Genomic DNA, 11,262 nt, shown 5'->3' on the forward strand with positions numbered 1-11,262 from the left:
GCTCCCACAAAGGTCCACCCAAAAGCCTGGCCAGTGTGGCGGGTATCCTTCGCTCCAGATGTTACAGGTACCCCCTAGCCACCCCTCACTTCTCCCTTCCCCATAGAGCTGAGCCTGAGCAATGCTGTCCAAGTCGCAAGAACCTATCGCAGACCCTGGACCTTTAAGTAGTCCTTAAGCCTTTATTTGGGGAGGGATGCTTGTGGAGCTGTCCATAGCTCCTATGCTGAGCACACAGGAGTTCTTAAAGCAGTCTCCCCTGAGTTAAGGAGTGAGACTCCTCTGCCAATGCTAGTTAGGTGTACCAGCGGCCAAAGCACCTAAGCTTGGTGAAGATACATGATGCATGAGGGGCTATTCATATGTGCCAGGGCCACATATGAATCAGGGCAGGGAGGTTAGCAAGGCCTAGAAACTGAGTGGGCATGTAAGACAGTAAAAGCAGGCACCTGGACCCTACACCTTGTCCCTCGACATTCCACCCGCTGTGATATGACCTTCAGGCCATGGTTTTTCCTCTTTGAGCCTCTTTCCTTGTCTAACGGGTCAATCATGTCTACCTGGAGGGGAGATGGTAACTGCTGACCTCGGGCCACCTGCTCAGGTCAGATGAGGCAGGTGCAGCCTTGCCAGAAGTTGTCAGCAGGCTCTACAACTGTCCTGGAATTCGTTAAGTGAGAGGGTGAGAGTAAGAGCACAGGGTGTTTAGTCTCAGGTTTTGTTGGGATTTGCCCAAGGCCAGGGCCTGCCAGGTTCTCTCCTGTAGATGGCAGGAGGGGAGGGATGCTTGGAGGGGTGGCAGGCTGGGCTAGGTTTGGGCACACTCCCACCTCCCTGGGGGTGGTGTGTGTGTGTGTGTGCATGCACGCACACGCAGCTGTTGTCCTTTCTCCATGGCAAGAGTCCGGGGGCAGCTGTGGCCTGGACTGGGCCTTTGGGAGGGCAAGAGGGCCCAACGGCCCCCCAGTTGCTATCTTTTATGGCCCTTAATCCCAGGAGGCCTTGGTGTCAAAATGGCCGCCACTCTGGAATGGAGCTGAGGCCTAGGAGTGGGCCAGGCCAGGGCTGGGACAGGGCTAGGGGTAGAGAGGCAGGGAGAGTATCAGGAAGCTGAAGGCAGCACCGCACCCCTCCAGCACTCTGGCCCTGCCCCCTGACACCAGTGCTATTTGAAGTGGGACAGGAAGTGGGCAACGGGGTAGTGGGGCCCATCGATGCCCAGGCCCTGGCAGAGTCCCAGCAGGCGGAGGCGGGCCTCGGCGGGGCTGGGCCCAGCACAGGCCACACTGCAGTAGGGCTCCTCATACTCGCCAGGCACCTGGGCCTCCTCTAAAGATGTAAACTGATTGAAGCGCACCAGGCCCCGGTCGTGAAGAGCCTGCAGAGCCTCCTGGCTGGCCGTGGAACGCAGCACCTGCAGGTGCTGGGACACTAGGCCAGTGACACCCACCAGGTAGCCACTGGCCCGTGGGTGCGGGGGCACGGCAGGTCGCAGGCCACAGGCCACCATAGCAGCGGCCAGCAGCAGGTCCACACCGTAGAGCTCCAGGATCCAGTCTCGAAGGTAGAAGCCACCCATGCGGGGGTTGATCTCGATGAGCCGAGGCCCGGCCCCAGTCAGCTTGAGCTCTACGTTGAAAACCCCATCCAGCAGCCCGCAGCCCAGGCAGCAGCGGAAGGCCGCCTGCACCAGCTGCGCCTCCTGCTCCGGAGCCAGCCCGCTGGGCATGCAGGCCGCCGTCTCAGTGAAGCCAGGCAGCCGCGTGGGGCCATTGTCAGAGACAAAGGCAGCCAGCAGCTTCCCACGGAACAGCACCAGGTCCACGTCGTGCTCAGTGCCCTCGATGAACTCCATCAGCAGCATGGAGTTGCCCCAGCCCAGCCCAATGCCCGGGTGGTCGGCCTCACCCTGTAGGTCATGGGCGATGCGTGAAAAGTGCTGGTGGCACTGCAGCGCATCCTCCACCAGCCGCACGCCCACTGCGCCCGCTCCAAACTCCAGCTTCATGACCCCTGGCAGGGGCACCTGGCGGACAGCCCTCTCCACGTCAGCCTCACTCTCCAGGGGGCAGCAAGGCACAGCATGGAGGGAGGGCGAGGGCCAGGGCGGGCCTTGGCATCGCAGCAGGTGCAGCTGGGTGCGGCTCTTCTGCTTGGCCAGGCGCATGGCAGCCGGGGGGCTGCAGGGCAGCCCCAGCTCCTGGCAGAGCAAGGCTGTGAGCACCAGGCAGTCATCCCAGTAGGAGAAGCAGCCATCCAGCTGCAGGCCACGTGCCCGCACCAACTCCGCCAGCAGCCGCGCATTCTCCTCATCCCTCCGGTGCTCCGTCACGTCGAAGTGGATGAAGGTCTGCACCAGCTGGGATGCGAAGTGGTTGGGGTCTGACTCCACCAGGTGCAGCTGCAGAAACCACAGGAGGGCAACACACTCAGATCAGCCCGTGCTGGACGCTGAGGAAACAGAATGGAGCCCAGAAGGTGGCCTTGGCCCTCAAGGGAGACGGGTTTACCGACATTAGGTGCTCGAGAAATACTGGTGGATGACTGGGTAAATGGGAGGTGCAGAGGTGGGGCATGTAACCCAGCCTGGGGGGGAGAGAAAGCACCCTAGAAGAGGCAGTGCTTAAGCTGGGAGCCACGTAAGAGCCACCAGAGGAAAGAGGGCTGTAGGAGGGAGAGGGCAGAGGGGTGGGGTGCAGAGGGCAAGTGTGCTCATTCCCACAGGCAGCCTCACTCTGGCCAGGATTTGGAGGGAAACTACCAGATCTGGGGCTCGGACAGGCGGTCTGGTGTCTTTGGGCGTTACGCTCTTGGTCATCATTTATCCAATGTGTTCTCACACGGGGAGGTACGCACAGAAGAATCCAGTGGGGCCCCACACCTCCAAAGCTCACCGCCCGCTGGGGGAACAGACAAAGCAGCTGGAACCCAGGGCAGAGCAGCCCTGAAGAGGGCAGGGAGGGTGGCTGTCTGCACGGTAACTGTGAGGAGTGCAGAGGCATTCCGGGTGCATGTGTGTGCGAGGCAGGGAACGTGGAGGCATAGGAATGGCTGGGGGAGGGGGAGTACTGTACTGAGGGAGAGGGGACAGGAGGCCACTGTGGTAGACTGGGACCAGGAAGAGCCTGGATATTTGGCCTCCGTTTTCTATCTGTTCAATGGGGGTAAGAATGTCCATTCTGCCGGCCTGGCTCCAGATTCTGTAAGGAGGCCACTTCTGTGAACTTGACTCGGGATCTGTAAGCTGCTCCCCAGCACCCTCCTGGTGCCCTAGGGGTTCCAGCTCAAAGGAAGCACCTGGCCTTTCTGCCCAGGCTCCTTAGCCCGGCATTCAGAGCCCGGGCCTGGCACTAATCCTGAATGCTCCCCGCGCCTCCAGCCTGTCTGCCCTGCGCTCCGCTGAGAACTGCGGGGACAGAGCCGGCCCGGCGAGGCTCAGTGGATGAGCATCGACCTATGAAACAGGAGTCGAGGTTTGTTCCAGCTCAGGCGCAAGCCCGGGTTGCGGGCTCGGTCCCCAGTAGGGGGCGTGGAGGAGGCAGCCGATCAATGATTCTCATCATTGATGTTTCTCTCTCTCTCTCCCTCTCCTTTCCTCTCAGAAATCAATAAAAAAAAAAAATAACAAAAACTGCGGGGTGCGGGGACAGAACTGGGCTAGACTTCTAACCCGGGCCAGGCGGCTGGCTCGGCCCCTAGGACTGGGGTCCAGCGCCCCAGAGAGATCGCCGGGCGCAGACACCGCCCCTGAGGCCGGCCCGCCCCCAGACCCGCCCACCCTTGCTTCGGGCCCGCCTCCACCACGCAGACCCCGGGCTTGAGCCCGGCTCCGCCCCGCGCCCCGCCCACCTTGAGCCCGTAGTCGCGCGCCGCCTCCCACACGAACTTCTTGCTGACACTGCCCCCGCCGACCACCAGCAGCTGCTTGCCCTCCATCAGGCAGCGCGCCGAGCGCCGCAGCATGGTCTCCACCAGCGGTGCGGCTGCCACCGCCTCCTCGGTCGCCGGCCCCGAGCGCGGGGCAGCCCAGAGCCCCTCGAGCGCACCGCACGCCTCCAGGCACAGGCCGCTGTTCAGCTCCAGAGCCACCGGGGTGAGCGCGCCACCCGCCGCCGTCAGCGCGAAGTCCACGCCTGGGCCGGGTGCGGGGCGCGGGCTCAGCGCGGACCGCCCTCGGGCCGTGCCCCTCCCCGCCGATGTCCCCAGCCTCCGGCCCGGGCCGCCGCACTCACCGAGGAAGTCCGTGCCGGCCAGGCGCCCGCCGCGCTGCTCAACGCTCAAACCGGCTTCCAGGGCCAGCACAGCGGCCAGCGCAGCCTCGGCGGCCGTCTTGACGCTCCGCCGCACGGCCGCCACCTGCGCCGCCTCACCCAGGCCGCACTGGGCCAGCGCCACCTCCAGCGTGCGCGGCAGAGAGTTCTGGTGCCGGAGAGGCCGGTTCCCGCGGCCCACCGCGCACACCACCTGGGCAGGCTGTGGCTCAGGGACTGGCCCAGGAGGAGTCCTCCCAGGACACCCCATCCCATCCCTCCCCCTGCACCCTCCTCCCCCGTGAATGCTGCCCCCTGTGCCAAGATCCAGGCCAGACCCCTCGGGACATCCAAGAAGCCCAGTTCTCCGTAGTGACTTGCATTGCACAAACCACCTCCACAGCCACTGCCCAGCTGGTCCCTAGACCCCTGGGGGATTCCACTCGGGTTTCCATCCCAGCTGGGGTCTCTGCTCCCTGAGGGCTCCAAGCATGCTGGGTCCTAGCTCCTGCAGCCCTGGGGACCTGTGCCACCCTGGTGTGCCCCAGCCCAGGAACTCCCTGAGGACAGGACTGAGCCTCTCCCTCTCAGCTTGGCCCAGAGCTGTACACCCAGGCGGGTTCCCAAGCCTTCCCGAGCTCCCAGCTTGGAGGCCCCTCCTAAGGGGGCCTGGAGGTTTGTCAGGGACCTGGGTCGGCCTCTCCTGTGGGAAGAGCTCCTTGGGAAGAGGACTCAGCCCCACGCTCTGCGCGCAGCATGGGGATCAGTCAAGGCTCCTGATGTGGGAGGGGTGCAGGCAGGGTTGGAGGGGCGGGAAAGAGGGCCAGACCCAGGAGTCCTTCCAGAAGCAACCAAGGTCCCCCTCCAAGGTTTTGTCCTCTTGCCCTAGCTGGCGTGGCTCAGTTGGTTGGAGCGTTGTCCCAACACCAAAAGGTGGAGGGTTTAATTCCTGGTCAGGGCACATGTCCAGGTTGTGGATTTGATCCCCCAGTTGGGGTGTGTGCAGGAGGCAACTGATTGATGTTTCCTCTCTCTCACATGGATGTTTCTCTCTTCCTTCCTCTCGAAAATCAATAAAAACATTAAAATGTTATAAAAAAATAAACATCTATAAAAATATTTTTTTAAAGATTTTTGTCCTCTCTGCCCAGGGGCCCTCATCAGCCCAGTGGGGCTAGACTGGGGCGCGGCAGCAAGGTCATGACCTAAACCTGGGCCACCCTCACCTTGCTCAGCAGGGGCCTGTCACCCTGTGTCCGGCACACCACAGCACAGATCCGCATAGCCAGCTCCGGACCTGGCGGGCCGTTTCCTGGGGGAAGACGGTGAGGCCTGAGCCCAGCACAGCAGCCAGGAGACCGAGCCAAGCTCCCACCCCTGGCCGGCTCAGGCGGCTCTCACCTGGGGAGGGCAGCCGGGCAGGTGGGCACACAGCCTCCACCAGGACACTCTCCTCCTCCTCCAGTTTCTCCAGCAATGCCACCACTGTGTCCGCCACTGTGCCCACGTGGGCTCGTGGGTGCAGACGTAGTGCCTGCTGCCCCCGCCAGCGCCAGCTGCTGAGCTTGATGGCCACCTGCAACCACAGAAAGGGGCAGGGGCTTCCTCACCACCCACGCGCCTGCGGGAGGAGATGTCACACCATAGGAGCCCATGAGTAAACTGAGACAGAAGGCAGAGGTTGCCGCAGCGATGGGGCGGCAACAGGACACAAAGTCGGGGGTAACTTCCCAGCAGGACTTGGTCCCATCCTGTGGCATCTACACGGACCTCCCGGGCCGGAGCCTGTTACCTGCAGGGCATCACCCAGGGCCTCCGAGTGCAGAAAGGCCCCCACTTCCTCCTTCACCAGCGTCTCCTGGCCCTCTCTGCCACTCAGCTCCACCAGCCGCAGCCCCGGGCTGCCAGCCCCTCCCCGAAGCAGCGCGGGCGGCTTGTAGGCGAAAGCCAGGGTAGCTGGCACAGCCACGCCACCTCGCTGGGCCAGCAAGTGCCTTGTCAGCAGCCGGTCCTCCAGCAGCCGGGCCAGCTCTGCTGAGGCTCCTGTAGGGCAGGTGAGGTCGCGAGCGAGCTCAGCTGCTTCCCTCCCCTGGCCGGGCCCCGGTCCCAGGCCCACCAGGAAGTAGGTGGCTTGGCGCTGGGGGACAAAGTCATCCAGGAAGCTCAGGCCCCCCGGATGGAAGCTCACTGCCTTGGAAACCAGCAGGGCCGCCTCTCCCGGCCGCCCCGGTGCCGGCACCTTTGTCAGCCACGCAGGGGACAGGCAAAGCAGCATGTTTCCTGTGGGCAGATGGGGGAGAGCCGCTGGTCAGGGAAGGCTTCCTGTCCCATGCCCTCCTCCGCCAGCCCGGGCCCTGGGCCGTGGGGGCAGCTGCTCCCAGAACCCACCCCCGCTTTGAGCACGGCAGCTGGCACCCTGGAACGCTGGCAGTTGCCAGGGTTGGCGGGTATTTTGGGATGTGGCTGGGCCGGGGCAGGGCTGCCCTTTCTGTAGGAGGGGGTGGGGGAACTTGGGTGCACACTCACCGGGACTCTGGACCCCACCCTCCAGCAGCACAGACAGAAAGGTGCTGGGGGATCCCAGAATGCACAGGGTCACCTCTGCCCCAGGGCAGCCTCGAGGGAAGAGAACACGCCAAGCTCACCAGGGGCTCCCCGCTTGTCTTTCTGCCCCCCTTTCCTGACCCCCGTGGCCCTTCTGGGTGTGGACGAGAAGAGTTAAAGGGACCAAGGGGAAGCTAGAGAGGGAAGAGGAAGCTCTGCCCACCCCCGCCCTGGGAGGCTAGCTCCCTTCTCTCTGCAGCTGGTCTGGAAGGCGCTGGAGGTTGGGTGACCAGAGACCTGAGCTCTGCCACTGACTTTCGTGGGACCCTTGGCCCCTGTGCCGTGGGAGGAGGAGCCTCTGCACCTCGTTTTCCAGTCTGTACCACGCAGCCGAGGCTGGTTCTTCCTGTGTTTTACAGCTTTGGGGGCCACGTGATATGTAAAATAGGTAACGCAGGGAAGGAGGCTGGGGTCCCAACTGCTAGCTGCCTCCACTGCAGCTCCCAAGACAAGACACTTCCCTGGAAGCTGTGGCTCCAGAGACCATGGGTTGTGAGTTCCGGGGCGGGATCCTCTGGGGGTGGAGGGAAGCTAGGTCTCTGACTTGACTGGTGCCAGAGGCCCGTGGAAACAATGCCTGCCTGCCCGAGATTGGCCCGGGCTTCAGACCTAGTCACAGCCTGGGAGAAGGGACTGACCTTGACAGGGATAGAAGCAGGCTGGGCTACGGACACCTCCCTCACCCCAGGGGTTCCCCTCCGTGGAGCCCTTGGGCACCTGTGCGGGGCACCTGGCTGCGGTCCTGGGTCTCCGGAAGGCCAGCTTGCTGCAGGCAGCTCTGCAGGAGGCTGTAGTAGTAGGCAGTCCAGGCCCGGGCCTCTGCCCCTTCGGGGGAGCCCTTGCAGTCCAGGCCCACGTCGAGGCGCCAGGAGCCAGGGAAGTAGTCTGGGGGTGGCAGGCCCGAGCCTCCTCCCCATGGGCCCTCCTTGTCCTCCAGGCCCTTGGAGCCCAGGACGCAGTCCCACTTGGGACTCAGCTGATCCGAGGAGAGCTGGAGGGGGAGGGGGGACACGAAAAGTGGTGGGTGTTGGGCGGGGTGAGCAAGGGGCGCATTAAGTCACTCAAGAGTGACTTAACCTTGGGTTACATTCAGGGCAGACCCCGTCCCAAGAACCGGGAGAGGATGAGGTTGGATTGGGGAATGAAGACGAGGAATGTGTATGTGGGAATGCTTTGCAGACTGTACGTGCAGTGCCCGCCCCGGGGCGGGGCAGGGAGGGTGCTGCTGGCTGGACCATGCTTCCCCCACCCCACCCCCACCAGGGCTTGGCCTAGCTTGGTTCACAGGGGCAGGGTTTTTGTCCGTTTTGTTCTTCACTGCAGCCCTGGCACTAAAACAGTGCCTGACACGCTGGCTGCTCAGTGAATGTTTGTTGACAGAGCAAGTGAGCAGAATAGCCCAGCAATCATTCTTGGCTGCTGGTTTCCCTCGGCCTCCGTGACCCATCCACCTTCACAGAGCTCTGCCGAGACCTGGATTTATAGGTGAATCTGTTCCTTGCCGCCCCCAGGCCGGCCTCAAAGACTTCCTGTAAGCCCACCCCTAGGCTAGGCGTGGGGAGGGGCGAAGCCCTTCCTTTCAGGGCGGAGCCACGGAAATGCTGTTTTTGGACAAAGTCTTACATCCCTGACTCCCACATGGGGCTGCTCAGAGGCTTCGAGCAAACACAGTGGGCCTCTCCTCCAGGGACCAGCTGGGCCACCTGGGCCAAGTCATGAGATTTCTTTGGACCATGTGGGCGCTAGGCGCCTGTCCTGTCCCACCCTTGGGTGCTGAGGAACCTTGGAACAAAAGCATCACCTCGGTGCCGGGGGGACAGTGTGTTGCACGCGGCCAGGAGGGCAGAGGTCTGGGTCCCAGCTCACCGGTCATGCCAAACTCTGAGCCTCATGCCCTCCCTTAGAAGGCGAACTCCCTGAGAGCCTAGACGGGGTTCACCGTCACATCCCCCAAACCTAGAACGGTGCCAGGTGCCTGGGAGGTGCTCAGTAAATGTTGCAGAATGAATGGATGCCAAAGGAGACAGCAGTGCCCACCTGCCAGGGCTGATGGGGAGGGGAGAGAGCCTGACACGCAGTAGCTGCTGGTCCCGGGACACGGGACGGGGAGGCGGGGGGCATGTGCTGCGGAGGGGCCTGGGCCTGGGGCAGAAGCGGCCCTCCGGGCCCTCTGTCTGGGGGGGGCCTTGGGCCTTGGGGGAGGGACCCGAGGGGACTCACCATCTTACAGGTGGAGAGAGGCTGGGAGCCTGAGGCAGACGGAAGGGAGAGAGACAGGACAGGGAGTCAGGGCCGCCTCTCCTCCCACAGCCCAGCCCCTGACAGTCGGGGGGGGGGGGGGGGCGGAGAGGTGGACCCCGCAGCTTCTCTCTTGTCCCTGCCAGGAGGTGCCCGAGCCTGACCCACCCCCACCCCCACCCCCACCCCGAAGAAGCGGAGGGATTTTTGCCGCCCTGACCCAGGGACCCTGCCGGGGCTCACACATCACCCAGGGGCGTGTGAGCTCCTGCCCGGCGGCGCCGGGGGCCAGGCGCTCAGCCAGTCCCTTGGGGGCGCGCGCGGGTCGTGTGGCGGGTCCGCTGCGGGGCGGGGGCGCGGGCGCTCCAGGTCCCGGTGCCGCAGCCCCTGCCCCGAGGCGCTCCTCCTGGCTTTCCCGGGCGAGGGCAGGGGCCGGGGTACCTGGTGGGGTGGGCGGCAGAGGTTCGGCGGGACTCGGCGGGTGTCGAGGACCAGGTGGCGCTCGGCGAGGGCACGTTGGCGACGGCGCGGGGCTGAGACAGCAGCGCTTTATATAGAGGCGCCCGGGGCATGCCCAGTGCGGGAGGGGCGGCGCGGGCCCAACGGCCACCCCCGCTGCGCGGCCCGCCCAGCCCGCCCGCCCGTCGGGAAGCCTGGGGCAGGCTGGGTCCCTGGGATGGGAGGACGGAGGGCCGGGGAGAGCCCGACAGGGAGCACACGGCGTCCTCAGAGGCACAGGCCGGGAACAGGGCGCCAGGACCGGTGGCCAGGGACCGCCAGCGAGGGTCCCCGACATGGGCCGTGGCGAAGACAAGACAGAGACGAGGACAGGGACTCGGAGAGGACGTCCCCTAACGGAGGAGAAGGCTAGAGGAGAGGGGGGAGGGGGGAGCAGAGCCAACAGAGACTGGCACCAGGGCTGCCCTTGGGTGGGGCCGGGAGAGCCGGGGCACACAGTCCCAGCTCTGTCCCTGGACGGTGTCCTCGGCCAGCGGCTGTCTGTCCCGCCATGGGCACTCTCCCAGAGACCCTCTGGGCCACAGGTCCCCGTGCATGGGGCCCCTCCTCACCGCTCCCAGCCCCTGCCAGCGTGGAGACCGCTCAGTAAGGTGTCCCCACAAGGACAGTCCCAGTTCCCTGGGACACCCTCTGCCCTACTGGGGGCCAGAGGGAAGGGGGTGCCAGGCTGGGGGAGTGCCAGTGAGTCTGAGCACCGGAAGAGGGTCATCTACAGGACCTGCCCTGCCCATCAACACCCAGGCCAGCCGACACCCACAGCCTCCCCGAGACACACACCCCCACACCCAGGCGCACCCGCAGAAGCACACCCCGAGATGTGGCTCACAGCCAGAGACTCACACCCTCTACTCAAGTGTAAGTGTGTCATAGCAGGCGGCTTCCAATCCTAGTTCCAGCGTGGGACCTGGGCACCTCCCCTTTCTGGTCTGAACCCCACTTACCTCCTGCCTCAGATGGGGCTAGTTCCCACCTCACCGGGCTGTTCAGGACGGGCACGTGCCAGCGCCCAGCACATGTAGGCTATGGCTACAATTCCTCACCTCACCCCCCAACCTCAGACCCTCTCCCTGGTGACCCCCGGGCTGTCCCCAGGTGCCTCCTGGGTTGGGGAGAGTCCTGAGGGGCCCGTGGCCCTTGGTGGGACCGAGTTGGCAGTTTGGGGTCTTTTCTTCAAGTGTCTACAGAGCCGCCTCTGAGGACCCACCCGTCTACCACTGGAGGGACCTGGAGGGGAGGAGTGACCTAAACAGGGTCCCCCCGCCCGGCCCACAGCCCCCACACAGCACTCCAGGGCTGGCTGCTGGGAGGCTCCCAGGCTCCCGGAACGAGGTGCCATGACAGCGGGAGGGGGGCACGGAAGTCATTGAGGAGCATGAGCTTGACCCTTAACAAGTGTCGCCAACCAGCGATTCAACTGAGTCCGTTTTAAAGCTCTTACCGGCTTTGTTCAGTGGTTCATAAACGGGCAGTCGCCAATCCAGCAGACAGACAGCCGAGGAGCTGCGCACAATGCAAGACTCTGGGATACTTTAAAGATAAGAATAACCAAGTCCTGGCAAGGAAGGACAAGGAAGGACACAGTGTTGTGGGCCTGGTTAGACTCTCCGATGGACCTGAACGAGGGGGCGGGGCGGGGCTGGGGGAGGGGAGG

The 11,262-nt window shown here is 64.1% G+C and overlaps 1 protein-coding gene across 1 annotated transcript; it reads right to left on the minus strand.

Moving 5' to 3' along the window:
* Window positions 1–89: 89 nt before the first annotated feature.
* CARNS1 (carnosine synthase 1) lies at window positions 90–7,836 on the minus strand. Its single transcript, XM_008146868.3, has 8 exons — window positions 7,572–7,836; window positions 6,777–6,866; window positions 6,043–6,530; window positions 5,652–5,826; window positions 5,477–5,562; window positions 4,233–4,464; window positions 3,850–4,133; window positions 90–2,401 (listed from the first exon to the last, which is right to left on the minus strand). Exons 3-8 carry the CDS (start codon window positions 6,523–6,525, stop codon window positions 1,166–1,168), a joined length of 2,496 nt encoding a protein of 831 aa, XP_008145090.3. The 5' UTR covers window positions 6,526–6,530; window positions 6,777–6,866; window positions 7,572–7,836; the 3' UTR covers window positions 90–1,165.
* Between the last annotated feature and the right edge of the window lie 3,426 nt (window positions 7,837–11,262).

Source organism: Eptesicus fuscus, chromosome 13, assembly GCF_027574615.1.
Source record: "Eptesicus fuscus isolate TK198812 chromosome 13, DD_ASM_mEF_20220401, whole genome shotgun sequence".
NCBI classification, from domain to species: Eukaryota; Metazoa; Chordata; class Mammalia; order Chiroptera; family Vespertilionidae; genus Eptesicus; species Eptesicus fuscus.